General features: G+C 41.2%; 1 protein-coding gene and 1 long non-coding RNA gene across 3 annotated transcripts; one reads left to right on the top strand and one right to left on the bottom strand.

Moving 5' to 3' along the window:
• Nucleotides 1-12: 12 nt before the first annotated feature.
• On the bottom strand, nt 13-14407 carry UBXN4 (UBX domain protein 4). The gene is made up of 13 exons (XM_053947070.1): nt 14263-14407; nt 8829-8931; nt 7951-7979; nt 7028-7146; nt 6285-6450; nt 5732-5834; nt 4195-4249; nt 3876-4040; nt 2973-3100; nt 2174-2276; nt 1705-1836; nt 1171-1379; nt 13-627 (listed from the first exon to the last, which is right to left on the bottom strand). Exons 1-13 carry the CDS (start codon nt 14339-14341, stop codon nt 489-491), a joined length of 1530 nt encoding a protein of 509 aa, XP_053803045.1. The 5' UTR covers nt 14342-14407; the 3' UTR covers nt 13-488.
• Nucleotides 1360-9745, top strand: LOC128790396 (uncharacterized). 2 transcript variants are annotated; one of them, XR_008431736.1, is made up of 3 exons: nt 1360-1410; nt 7231-7497; nt 9617-9745. It is a non-coding gene; the product is annotated as an uncharacterized LOC128790396 (long non-coding RNA). The 2 variants fall into 2 exon arrangements; XR_008431735.1 differs by lacking the exon at nt 1360-1410 and having other exon boundaries at nt 7153-7329; nt 7433-7497.
• Nucleotides 14408-14487: the final 80 nt, after the last annotated feature.

Raw genomic sequence — 14487 nt, 5'->3', positions numbered from 1 at the left:
ACAAGACAGTCATGTTTTCTGGAAAATAGTTTATTGAGTGCTTAGGGAATTAAAAACTACAAGGTTTTGCTTGCAGTTGCAGAAGCAAGAAAAAAGTTAAACATAAATTAGTTACCTGATTTGCTACTTATAGTGCTTCTGAAACCCTCATTTTAATCAGTTATTGTCTACCATGACCTTTATATGAATATATCTGGCCCTTAAATTTATGTAGCAGAACATTTATAGAGTAAAAAGTGCCTTTCTATGGCATAGGGCAATATTTATGAAAGCTGATGGAGATTTTCAGTCTTTTTACTAGGTTTCACCTACACCCACTTGATTTTTCTGACATAGGTGACTTTATTCCATAATCCACCAGGAATAAGAACTAAGTAAATCAGTCAGTGTAAAATAAGCCCCACTTGTCCAGAAGCTTTAGTCGACTTAGATCAAAGAAGAGAAGGGAAAAAAAAAAGCAGCCAGATAGTAACTGCAGTTACTCAAAACTACATTTGTTGTGTAGAATTTCCATTCCAAGTATTGTTTTCATCTTCTCCATCATCTTGAGTCCTGAGTCTATATATTTTGCCTTCTTTTTTGAAGTCTTCCCCCCGCTTTTCCACTACTCGTTTCCTGACTGCTTGCCTAGGGCACAAATAACAGTGAGGTTTGACAGTTTCCTCAGTAATAATTACACAAGAGAAGCAGCAAATGCAATAAACACAAATCATCCATCTGTCTCTTATCTTCAATAGTAGTTTTCTTCCCAAAGTTTCCTTGGGAAGCAATACCCAGGTGAAAATTTGTCACTTAGCAGTCAGACAGAGTGGCAGACTCTCATTTTCCCTGTCATTGAAGCAGTATGTGGCTTCTTCACCAGAAACAGCTGAGCAGCTCTCCTGGTACATGGGAGATCTCATTCTCTAGGCAATACAAAACCTGTCAAAACCAGATTTCATCTGCTTCTGTTTCTTGAACAACCATTCCGTAACAGTTTGATATCTCATTTTTAACATTTTTATCTTGCAAACAGTATCAGCTGAAGTGAAGCTCACCTTTGTAGTTCATAAATGACTGCAAGACGATGCTTTTCCTACTGTGTAATTGCAAGTTCCTTTCCCCAGTACAAGATCAAAGCAATTGCAGCAAGAAGCTTGAGAAACAGGTGCCTTAAACACTTTGCCTTACCTGCTCTGCTCCATGCTGCCCGACGTTGAGGGAGCGGAGTGGTCTTGCTGATGAGCTGATCTCACAGAGGGCTGGGAGGGGGGTGGGCTTGTAAACAGGAAGTTGCTAATGAATCTCCAAACCGCTAAGAGGGGGTAAAGGATTGTGCCCAAGAACTTCCACAGATCACTGCCTGAAGCCTGAACAACGGAAGTCGCAGGTCTTCCTGCCTGTCATGAACACACCAAGCAGACCTGTCAGGTATGAAAGTGTGCTCTTGTAGACAGAGTATTTCACACATCCTTTCTAAGCAGCTCAGCAGACACAAAGGAACAACCTTGGTTATACCTTAGACAAGTATCTATGTCACCATTTATCTGCTTCAGAGAAACTTCTCCAAATCAGTCCTGTCAAAAACTAGAGTAATATTGCAATCTGTTTAGACAAAGAAAATCCCCAAATTCAAACCCAATACTATAATGGCTGACTAACAGCAAATATCCAGCTGCTGTACTGCTGTTTGAAAAATCAAACACACCAAGACCCAACACCTACCGGCAGCAACACTACTGAAGCACTGGGTGCTAACTCGAGTTCCAGTAACTTCTTTCCATAATCTTCTTTGGTAAACTCCCTCCTGGGAAACATTGTCGCCAGTGAAAAATTGCCGTAAGTGTTACCAACCGTCTGTGAAGCACATAAAGAAAACATTTTATTTATAACTGCTCATTTTCAAACAACTGCGTATTTATACTCAACTGCCAGCCGAGTATACCTTAACAAGAGTCTTGTATCAAACTATCAATCATCCTCAGAGTAGGATATGAAATATCCTCATTTTTCTCTATATCTTACTAACGACACACTGCAGCAGTTGGTGGCACTGGAGAAGGCTGCTACCAAAACTCCCTTCAAATACCCAATAAGGAAAGGAGTTGATGACAACTCCACCACCTTCAACAACTACTTGATGCTCACCAAATCATAATCAGCACATAGCTGAGAAACAAAATGCCCATACTACCTGTGCAGCAAACTGCCTGGCTTCTTCTAGCCGTGCTTCAGATGGGAACTGGTTGGTGAAGGAAGATCCATCGGGGAGGCGGAACTGAATCCTGGCTATTGCACTGTGGGACAGGTATTGGGGTCAGTCAGGACACGAACACTTACAGACAAAGGCTCCTGGGCCTTTAGCTTGGTAGTACTGAAATGTGGCAGAGAGGGACAGTCATCCTGCCTAGGGCAGTGCAGATGTAAGATTGAATTCACAGTGGAAAACCACCTGCTGATCTCTCACAATGCATCTCTTCCATAACTCCATATAAGGTGCCCATAGGTTCAGATAATTCTTAAACCAGCAGTGCTGGGCAAAGCAGGAGACAGCTCTGACCTGGGCAGCTGATGGCCCCAACCCAGCCTTGCTGAATCCAAGCCATCCACACACAGCCCCTGGATCTGCACCAAGCTTCCCAGCAGTGCTGACACTATCCAGTCATTATGTCCAGGCATAATCTTTGGCATTCTCACCTTATCTAGTACCCTACCAAGCTCCATTATACTGGTATTTAAATCAAAGCTCAGACACAAAAAAGTTCTTATCTAACTCAAATAACACACAGTGGTTAGTGTTTCATGATCATGAATGTCAAAAGGATGAAAGCTCTCAAAGAGCATCATGTTCATGTAAACAGCTACCTTTAATGTCACTATTTAACAGCTCAACATGGCATGTGGTCAAGAGATGAGGAGATACATTAACTCTTAAGAAAGTTTCTTTACCTCTCTCCCCCAAAATACACACTTGTGTCTCTACTGCAACTCACCTTCGCTCCCTTTGAGCTGCCTCTTTTCTGGCCTCTATTTCAGCCTGTTTAGCCTGAAGAGCTGCAGCTTTTGCAGCTTCTGCTTCTTCCTTCGATTTTGCAAAGCGAGCTGCCCTCTCAGCACGATCCTGTGGAAGGATCAAAGAGAAACCTTAATTGTTAACATAGCTTGTTGCTTAATGCTCATTAAAGCAGACAGCTATGATCTACACTCATGAACCAACTACACAGATACAAATAGACCATATGGAGAAAAGATAGTGGAACTGAAAAGAATTATTTAGTGCCAAACTGCACAATCTTGTGTCATTAGCCAAGATGACACTTCTCACTGAGTCACTTCCCACAACCAGTTGTCAATAGATGATCTTCCCATGCAAGCTCAATACTCCAGGGAAGATAAAGGCAAAAATCTTATGACAAGTTACATGACTGCAATTCTGAGTGTTCTATACCAAACCCTAATAATGAGGAAGAATTTCAGTTATCAGCTGTTTACATCCATATATGCACATACACATATATACTAACTTGGAAAATAATCCTCCTCACCATTTTGAGAGCAGTGTTCTTGTGTAAGTTAAATACTCTCTGTGCTTCTCTTTTAGTACCATGCCTAAATTGCCATTAATTTTATGTTTATATGATAATTCTCCACTAGGCTCAAGCAATATGACAGAAATGTTTGTTCAGATAGAAAATAATTGTGAAAATGAAAGCAGAAGTTTCCTTTTATACACAGGAAATGCTACATAAACCCCAAACACAAAAATCGTTACTATACAAGACTACAGAATTCCAAATTGAAAAACGAACAAAGCCCCAGCAAATGAGAAAATGTATCATTTTAGTACTCTGTGAGAGAGAGAAGCAGCAAACTCTCTTCCCAAATGCAAAGTTTACCATTGCAATCTGTTGCCTTATGCGCTCTCTAGCAGCCCTCTCTTCTGCCTTTTCTCTGTTCCTTTCCTCCAACATACGTTTAGTCAATTCTTCTTCCTGTCGTCTTTTGTACTCCAACATTTCTTTACCAGTTTTCCTTCTTTCAATTTCTTTCCTAATTTCTTTCTGAATAGAGAAATATAAAAATTGGACCACAAAATTGCCTTGGGCAAGAGAAAAGACTGCAGTATGTTTGTGTAAGAAGGAATTAAACATTTATTCAAAGAAGGGTTAAAAAAACAAACCTGCAACTGCAAGGGGTTTTACATTTTTGTGTTACCTGTTCTTCTTCTTTCCTTTTCTCTTCTCGTCTCTCTTCAAGCTTTTTTGTTAACCTAAATTTAAGAACAGAGTGAAAAGTCTTATCATTGCAGTATTTTCAAATGTTAATGAAGCATTTGCAAACCCAGGAGAACACATGAAAATGAGCTGTAGCAGCAGTGATTCATTCCCATGCGGGTGCACCATCCATGCAAAGGGCAGTGGTGATTTCACCACCTCCTTTCTCACTTTAGAGTAGTTCTAACATATTCCTTTTGTCCTTTTTCCACTCATTAAATGAAGAATCCTACATATTCTTACTGTTGAACAAACTTATGAAGATATACAATAAGCAAATACTATTTATGATCTGTGGTAACAGAAGCACTAAATCTCAATCTCTTTTTAGCCATTTAAGCCATCTGGTTTCTTCTGCACATCACCTCCTAAAATGGATTACAAGTAATATATAGCCATGACATAGATGCATATGCATCTGTCTCAGCTATCCAGAAAAATGCCTCAGAATAAAGACTGACTTAAAAGAACAAAGTAAATTTCCCAATACAGATTGATAATAAAATCCCAAAATATTTGAAGTCTGGGGAAAGGGCAGGCATGACCCAAAGTGAAAAGTCATATAATCAGAAAAATGTATGGTAGCTGTTCAAAAGAAAGTGGTAATTACCACAGAGCTTGGCCTATTTCTCCCCCTTGCAAAAATGGCTGTAGATAAATTATGCATTATTTAAAAAGGAACATTGATAATTATATTAAAATACTGACTGCATTGTCTTATCAGTGGTAAGTAAAAAATATACCTCTTGTCCAATAACTTTGGAAGAAAATTAAAATAAGCATGAAAAAGATTTAAAGTATATTTTAGCATTATAAATATTCCTATTATCTAAACATGTATTATGGTTTTAGACAGGATATTTCAAGTATCAATCTTACTAAAAACAAGTTTATAAACAATATCCTGTATTTAAAAACAATGAATAATGAATTAATCATGTTTTGAGCCAGGTGCTTCTGATCACCATACTTCAAAAAACTGAGCTCAAAACATTACTGTTCACTGATCGTAACACAAGTCTCAGAATAGGATTCCACTGACTTTTTCAATATCCCTAAACTACAAACAGTCATCAAATCAACAAGAGGAAATAAGATGACATCTCTATACAAAACATAGGTTGGCATTTTATTACACCAGTTTCCAGTGCTTTGAGTTCAATGTTTCAATTAATTCAAGAACCTGCAGCAAACATATCTCCTCTACTGAAGTCATATCAAAGGTTTTCCAGATTATCTCTTTCTTTCAAAGTACATGAGGAATTATATTAATTAAAAACCTGGTTTGGTATCAGCCCTAGTATTGTCAGAGACATGTAATAGAAAGTAAGACCACAAATATTTGCCAGATGACAACAGACCAAAATCCTGTAATTAAACGTGTTTGTTAAAAAACCCCAAACCAACCCAAAACCCAACAAAACTGCCTTCTGAGAAACAAACACAACACATTAAGAAGTCTGTAAAAATAGACTTGCCTTTCTACTTTGAGTGTAAGATCATTCACAGGCTGAGCATCATTTGCTTGCTCATCTGCAGAATTAGTTGCTTCCTGGCTTGCTTGACCTGAATTTGCTTCATCTTCAAGGGATTTACAAGAAAGCAATGCATAAGAAAAAAAGAAAAGGTGCATTTCTTATCGTAACAATTATTAGGCTCATTGCTACCCACAATTTGCAGCAACTGGGATTATCTTAAGGAGATATGAGGTTCTGCTACTTAGACTCCCCCCGTCAACAATTTGGTTTCAAGTTACTAAGCCAAAAAATGCTTTAATTGAATCCTTTTTCAGGAAAGCATACACAATTTTATTGAGTTATAAACCATAGATTCCTCACGTATTAAAACTAAGCAGAATGACAAGTTATCCTTCCCTCTAGACTTGCACAAAGCATTCTGGAATATCCCAAGTTTTTCCTCAGTGAGTCTGCTCAATATATGGCCTTTTATATACCATCATGTAACAACTTAAGAAGAAAAACCATTTCCAAAGCAAATGAGGTTGGCATTTGAGGTGGCAAGAACACTAACCATTACCAGCAGAAGATGCTATTGTCTCAGGCATAACAGCCTCAGCAGAGTCACAAACCCCTGCTCCAGAGTCTGCACTTTCTGGAGCACCATCAGACTGAGAGGAGGGGCAGGGAGCAGATGCCTGACTGCCATTTTCCAAAGGCCGCCCTTTCCCTGTGTGCATCTAAGAAATTGGGAGAAGAGAGAACGGAGCCTATGAAAGTTCAAATATTTTTCACAGGTTAAAACATCAAGACTGAATTATTATTGAAGAATCAGCCCTATTGAAAATACAAAACTAGAACTACCACGTATTGTTGAGTATGGAACAATCATGCATTTCATATTTTTTTCTACTTTTAGTCTTGCACTTGAAATCAAAGTGATAAAGCAATCTACACTTGTGTATAACGTTATAAATCCACATTACAGAACAATATTACATAACTACGTTATAAACTGAAGAGTAATCCCCTTAAAGGTGAGTTGTCACATTTTGTCATTCCAGTTCAGAGTTCAGTACTGTGGGTTTACACAGGTGATCTAAACCAAACAAAAATTAATGCAGCACACGTGCACAGTGCTTCCAACCTGTGTCCTGGACTCAAGGTTGCAGATTTTATTGTTGGAAGGACAGAACAAGTAAAACACTGGTTCTACTTCCACCAGTTACTTTCCCAAAGGCACAAGCTAAGGGCCAGGGCAATCCCTGTCCTGAGCATGACCAGCTCCATCTGGAAGATCCAGCCTGTCAGCATTACCTGTTTGACTTTATGGATTCTGGTAACAAGCTCTTCCACAGAAACGCTGCCAGCAATAACTTCCAAAGGGATTCCATTGTCTCCTATAAAAAAGCTGGACGGGACGCACACTACGGGATCTGCACAGGGACAGTTAAGGGCGGTGAATGACAGCAGTTGACACAGAGTAACTTTCCAGGGCAAAGCATTCCTCCTTCCTACAGGAGCTTCTAGCCCAGTGCTCTCATCTCCAACTGCTCACCAGCAGCCAGGGCCAAGGGAGGAAGAAAGAAAAAGAGGCTGGCAAACATTTCATGCAACTGGTAAGCTTTTCTTCTTTTCTTTTTACTGGTTTAGGCCAAAGTATTTTTCTCCCAATTTTTCAGGGAACTGATTATGCACTGACTTGAGAATATTTTGTTTCAGTGTCAGACAACATCTTAAGTAGACAGTAATGAAATCTCCAGAGCATGAAGGAAACCCAAGTTAAGGTACAGAATTAATGAACCATAAGCAGTGACCTCCTTGAGGCAGGCAGGGGTTGACTGGCTTCACAGCTGTGTATGTGACAGAACCCAGGCCACTGCTTGTTCCTCCTCTGCACCTCTGAGCCCCAGCTCATAATTTAAAGCATTTTTTGTTTGTTTTCTAATACTGATTAGTAGGACCAACAGGTTATTTAGATTACATAAAGATTTAGATGATTTTCTATTTAGAGAATTACATAGGATTAACATAAAAACCCCAATTTGCTCACTTTCTCTAATAACTGACAGCTAGTTGAATACACAGATGGCATCTATTAACTACAGTTTATTGCATAGTTTTGTACCAAAATAAGTATTTTCAATAACGTTGCTTGTAAGTATTTGTCTTAAGAAGGGTATTAACTTGTAAAGATAATGTAATCATAATGTAGCATCTAAACAGATCTCAAAGGATACAAATTTGAGAAAACTGCAGGCATGCTTCACTGTTTAAAAGAAAAGATTCATTTAGGAGCAGCTCATTTTGCAACAAGTTCAGATTAAGTCTTTCATCATAAAAATAACTGTCCTACAAAACTATTTAAATACTTGAGAGAACACTAAAAGCAAATTTGCATTGCATCTTATCATTAACATTCTGCAAAAGTGTTGACATGGTGACAATCCTTGGTTATCATAGTTGACTACATAAAAATTAGGAAAGCAGTGCTAAGAGGCAAATCAGGAAAAAGAAATCTAGTCTATTGAGCACAAATAATGTAGTAAATCTAATAAAATGTCTATAGAGCACTTCAAAATAATACCATTTGGGGAAATGTCAGTGCACTTTGTGTACATGGACTGGAACACAAACTTAACAAAAACAGCTGAGTAATTTACCCAGGAGCTTAAATGCTTCTCATTCTATCTGTTACAATGGAGGCAAACATTTTCTCTGGGGCTTTACAGATTTTTATCTTTCTGAATTCATGAAAGGTTTTTAATTCATTATGTGACTTGGCAAACCAAGAACTGCCTCTAGCATTTGCATTTTTTTATTACATCATTTTTAATAGCATTTTTGTGTCTCTTCCAGTTGAGAAAGGGCAACCTCAAGCATTCTATTACTAGTACTGGAATACAGTCTGAAATACTCAATGAGTATGTACAGAACACAACAATAAATTTGGATATTTTCTCAGGCTTTTGGGACTCCAGGAGTACTGAATTAACTTCTGCTCTGGAACCCTGTATTTACACTATCTCCAAACCAGGGTGAGGACTTCAAAAGCCTCTTACTCTCATCACCATCAATGACAGACTGTATAAGAGACAGAATCAGAATAGGCTCAAACCTTTTGGTGTCAATTTTAATAGCAACAAAACCATCTGATGCAGCTTCAGTCACCTTCTCGTCTTCCCACCTTGCAGCCATCTCAGTAGATTGTTCATCTTCACCTGCAAGACACAGCACACACATGAGTTAAACCTACCACAAATTGCTGTTTCCTGATTTTAGCCTTGCTTCAATCCCTTGGAATCACCTTTGTAAAATACTCTGTGAATTATTTTCAAGTCAGTTTATAATTTTTTTTTTTTATAATCTGGAGACAATTCACTCCAGCTGCTCCACTTTGATATGTCAAAACTATGTTCTGCTTGCCCCTCATTATAAATTTAATTACATATTAGTACATCAGCTGCTAGCAGGTAAACCTATGTTCTCCACTCTCTGTAAATACATAATTCAGCAGGTAAGGTTTCACAGTTTGACAGTGTAAAAAAAAATCCCCAAACCAAGAAACATTTATTTGCAGATTATTTATAACTTAGTTTTGTATTCCACTTCCTGACATGAACAGTAACAGCAGAAGGGGAGGAAAAGGTGTGAGGAGCACAGAACAGGAATAACAAATGCAGAGGAGCTACTTGGATAAGAGAAACTGAAAAGGTGTTCAGGGGCCAAAGATTCAGAGGTGTTATTTTAATCAGATGAAACATATCAATCATACATTTATGTCCTAAAACACCAGTTTAGTGAGGGTGTGGGTTAATAAATAGATTCTGATGAATATTAACCATATTTCAACAAGTACACTGGCCTGCAACCATTTATTTATCTTCAATCTGTATTACTTCCTAGCAACTTGGAATGGACTGCAGTCTTGATGAAGAATCCGAGTCTCAAGTATAGAAGTATAGTAGTCCATTATTCAGTGACAACAACAAACCACTTGTTTGTTTCATCCCAGCTGCCATTCCATGCAATATTTTTGACTTGTTAAAGATCAGGAGTTCCATGTGGAATCTCCCAGTGAAGTGCTGCTATCTGGTCACAAGGCCTCTCACAGGGCCACGTATCAAAAATACAATTTTGGAAAAGTGGTTTCAACCACGTCTCAATTTTTCTCTGGAAGCAATTACTGGAACAAGTAAGAAAGTATCTACCTCTATTATTATTCTTCTGCATAAGCAAGCAAATATTTAGGCTATTTTACGTGGGAACCTTTCCTCTTGCTTTAAGTGCAGTGCTTCCAAGTGTGGTCAATGCAGCTGTTGTGCCCAGAGCGGCCTGGTCTCCTCTCCTGTTTCCAAATGCTCACAGGCAGGCAGCTGCTTCACCACACACTGTTTCAAAAGGACATCTGCTCATCTGATTAGGCTACTAAAAATATCTAAATACTTGCCCAATGCTAACTTTTCCACACAGCCAACTGCTAGAGGAAAAAGAATGCTGAAAGACACAAACAGGGCAGAGGCTGCTCACAGTACAGTCTGAGAGATGACTGAAAATGCTGATAGCTCACATTTTACAAAGCTCTGTGCCATGATGCACTGATTAATACTGTGACTACCCACTGAACAGTTGCTTATTCTCATACACCTTTTTGTTTTGATAACCCTTTCTCATTTAGGGGTTAGGGTTCATTTATTACAGTTTGTAGCAGCAATTATATCCTGAAATCAAAACTGCCAGGTCACAGGTAAAACATCAGAAAAGTCAAGAGGTCAAGTGCAACAGAACTTGACATAATTCATAATTCTGCTAAACACTGAGCCAGCACAACAGCCTCAAAATTGTAGATCCCAAAACTCTCAGATTTCTTGTTTCCTCAAACAAAAACATCATTTCACTCAGTGGAATGATCTGTAAACAACGCACAGTCACACTTCCTTGTCTCTTAAATCTGATCAGGTAGGTCTACATAGGGAAAACATCGATCATTTCTCGAGTGATTCACATACTGGACAAGACTTTTTCTGCAATCATTTACTTCCTGTATGAGGAACTTACTCAAAACCATCACAGGTTGTCAGAAGATTTTAATTCCCCTCAGTACACAGTCATCAGGGAAGTGTTTCCCTTTCAGAAGGAGAGATAAGCCCAACTTACTTTTCCATGTCCAACATTTCACAGCTACTCACTGAGAGAGCATTGCCATTCTGGAAATGCCAGGAAGCCAGGACATGAAACCATTCACCTCCTCCTCTTCATCATTTCACTTATTTAACTTGCAAAGTGCCTTGATACATCTTGGCTACAAATAACTAACAAACAGCTTATGTGTGCACATCACCATTTTGTAAAAATAATTTTTTCACTCTGAAAAGCACCTTTTGTGCCTGGTATTTTCATGATCAGAAAACATGTCTAACCTTTGGAAATATATAAAATAATCTGCAACACCTCCATCAGAACAGAGGAGGTTTCGTATCAAATGAACTATTAACTTTAGATTAGTGACTCAAAAGATCAAAGGCTTTTTAACTCTGGAGGCTACAAAATCATCTGCAGAACAGCTACCAACAAGATACCAGGGGTATTCAAAGAATCATAACATATCCTGGCTTAGGAGGGACCCACAAAGATCGAGTCCAACTCCTGGCCCTGCACAGGACACCCCAAAAATCTTCCCATGTACTTTTTGAGAGAGTGTTTTCCAAATTCTCCCTGAACACTTCCCTGAGGAGCCTGTTTCCCTGCCCAACACCCTCTGGGGACAGCAGCTTTTCCTGATACGCAGCCCGCACCTCCCCTGACACAACTTCACACCATCCCCTGGGGCATCTGTGTTGCCAGACCCGTTTCACTGTCAGGAATCCTCTCCCAGCGCAGCACCACAGGGAAACTGCTGCTGGCAATTACCTGATGCCACAAAGTAACTCATGCGTTCCCCAAACACAAACCCCCTTACCTGGTGTGTCCAGAGGCCTCTAACATCTCACCTTAATATTTCAAACCAGTTTCCTAAGGCAGATCTGCTTCACCTCATGCTCTCTGGGGAAAATGGAGCAATCCCTTTTATTGCAACTTCCCATGAGCTCAACAGGACCTTTACCCTTACACCATCCTGTCACCAGAATGTGCCATGAAGGTTTTAAACACTGAGCTTAAAAATGCTGGGATTATGGCTGCAAGCAAAAACACTGAAGGAGAAACCTGCTTGAACAATGTACACTTACAATCACAAATGCCACCTCATTTTTAAGATAAATAACCACATTATTCCTTGCTTGACTAGAAAATATTCTAGAAGCAGAAAGAATAATCCATTTCTTCATTTTCTAGAGAAAATGTAAGTGAAGTGCAGAGGAGAGGGAGAAAGGGACAGGCAGATGGTGGCAGAAACCAAAAACAGATGGACATATCTGTCCAATTAGAATTTCCTAATTTTTGTCAACTGTACCTAATAGCTATATCCTCCACAATGGCCGCCCCAATATGATAGTGAACTTACATTTTTAATTTCTCTCATTATTTTTTCCCATAGATATTACTGGATGAAGTGCACAGAACCAAACACTGCAGAAAGCCTGTTCTCCAGGTGCTTTCAGATGCCTGTCCCCAGTGGGAAGTGTGCAGTGTAGAGGCTCAAAAGTTACCATCACTGTGCAGTTTGAAACGTGTTTCTACCCAAACAACAAACCCAATCTCTGCTAACACAAAACCAGACTATTCTTCCAGCACTCCACATCCTTCAAAAACAGCTGCTTCCACACACAGTGAGAAAGTTCTTGGGCTTCCCAGCTCCCTTTCCCAGCACATGTAACAGAACAGTTTCATGACCAGCTCTGCCATGGGTCAGCTGCCCTGATCCCACGGTGCCCAGGGTGGACCAGGTGTCAGCAGAACTCTCCAACTCTTCCATTTCAGAGATGTGCCTGGCTGAAGTCACACTCTGCCTTTTCCAGGGCTTATAAGAACAAACAAAACAAATCCTCACAGCAGACACAATGACAAAACTAGGTTACATCCCTGCAACCATAAATTTTTCTCCCCTGTATATCTACATATTCCTACACTCACCTTGTCAACATCAGAATCTAATGGGCCCCATTTTGTGCAGAACTTTTGTTTCATAAAAAGTACTGGACATAAGTCACAACAAGCATTTCTCCCTGATACATGTATCAAGCTGGAACTACCCAGAGGCCCACCCTAGCCCCTCTGTCACTGCCCTCCTCAGCTGGGCAGGGAAGAGAATGTAATGGAAGGCTCACAGGAAGAGATAAGGGCACAGGGAGATCACTCACCTGTAATCTCTGCAGGCAAAACAGATTTGACTTGGGGAAAAATTTATTTAACTTATTACTAATCAAAAATCAGAGCAGGATCATGGGAAATAAAAGCATATCTCCTCCCCACCCTTCCTGCAGTCAGTTCCTCACACCTTGTCTCCGCTGCTCCTTCCTTCTCAGGGGTTGGACTCCTCATACTATTCCATCATGGGGTCCCTCCCAAATTGTGCAATGTGACTCTTTCCCAAGGGCTGAAGTTCTTCATGAACTGCTCCACCCCGTCCCTTACTCCAACACCAACACAGCCCAATCTGTGGTCTGACAAGACCCTGATTTCTATCAGTACGTTTACTACCCAGCAGAAAATGCTGTTCTCCAAGTATATGGAGAGTTGTGTCAGCAAAGGAATTTAACTGCACTTTTCTGTTCACATCCCCTTTGGGAGTGAACTTCTTGAAGCCACGTGAGTCCCACAGTTCAACAGCTCTTAAGGGAACAACCCTAATTCACACACTCAACGTTGTTGTTTCATGAGGCACCTGAAAAACTACAAGCCACGAGCACGTAAGGCAACAGTAAAATCTTAAGAAAAAACGCACACAGAGATACGCAAAAGCTCAAAAATTAAAGAGCTTGTCTAATCACAGAATATCACAGTTCCAGTCGTGTTGGAAAAGCCCTCTGAGACCATCTAGTCCAACCCATGGCCAAACACCACCTTGTCAACCAGACCACGGCAGTGAGTGCCACGTCCAGTTCTCCCTTAAACACTGCCAGGGAGCTCACCACCTCCTGGACAGCCCCTTCCAATGTCTAACCACCCGTTCTGGGAAGAAATTCCTCCCAGTATCCCACCTAAACCTCCCCTGGCGCAGCTCAAGACTGTGTCCCTCTTTCGTTCATAGAGAAATCTTTTCATAGAGAAAGGCAGAGTACACAAGACGATGTGAATTCCTACAGGTTCCAAATACAGTGTTATGAAACACGCACTGTCGGTACGAGGAAAGGAAACAAAACACAACAAGCAGCCCGGAGAGCTGCACCGGCGAGAATCCAGTGCACAAGAGCAGAACGGAGAGAAGGCGACACATCGGACGGGCGGTTCCGCTCCACAAGGCGGACGGGCGGGGGCCGGACACCGACACCGCGGGCTGGAGCTGACACAGCACAAATCCCGCTCGGCGGGAGGGGCGGCGGGCGGGACACAGCCGGGAAGGCACTGCCGGGCCCTGCCCGGGGGGCAGCGGGCGGCCCCGGGACGTACCGTACCTGCCACGAACACGACGAAGACGGAGCTGCGCTCCTTGGCGGCGGCGATGGCGGCGGGGACGGAGCCGCCGAACCACATCGTGGGACCGCCGGGACCCGCCGCCCTCAGCGACACCGGCACCGCGCCTGCGCCGCCGCCGCGCCAACCGCCCCCCGCGCGCCTGCGCGCGCCGCCCGGCGCCGCCGCCCCCTGATTGGCGGCCGCGCGCGGCACGCGCCCCGCCC

The sequence above is a fragment of the Vidua chalybeata genome, chromosome 7 (genome assembly GCF_026979565.1).
Source record: "Vidua chalybeata isolate OUT-0048 chromosome 7, bVidCha1 merged haplotype, whole genome shotgun sequence".
NCBI lineage: Eukaryota > Metazoa > Chordata > Aves > Passeriformes > Viduidae > Vidua > Vidua chalybeata.
This window is presented reverse-complemented; position numbering and strand designations above follow the sequence as displayed.

Bases quoted from the DNA above. Each gene is read 5' to 3' on its own strand.
- UBXN4 (XM_053947070.1), bottom strand. From the start codon at position 14,341: ATGTGGTTCGGCGGCTCCGTCCCCGCCGCCATCGCCGCCGCCAAGGAG. The intron at 6,451-7,027 runs GTAATGCTGACA...CCAATTTCTTAG, and splicing joins GAATCCATAAAGTCAAACAG to ATGCACACAGGGAAAGGGCG. The intron at 1,380-1,704 runs GTAGGTGTTGGG...TGTTCATGACAG, and splicing joins CTTCAGTAGTGTTGCTGCCG to GCAGGAAGACCTGCGACTTC.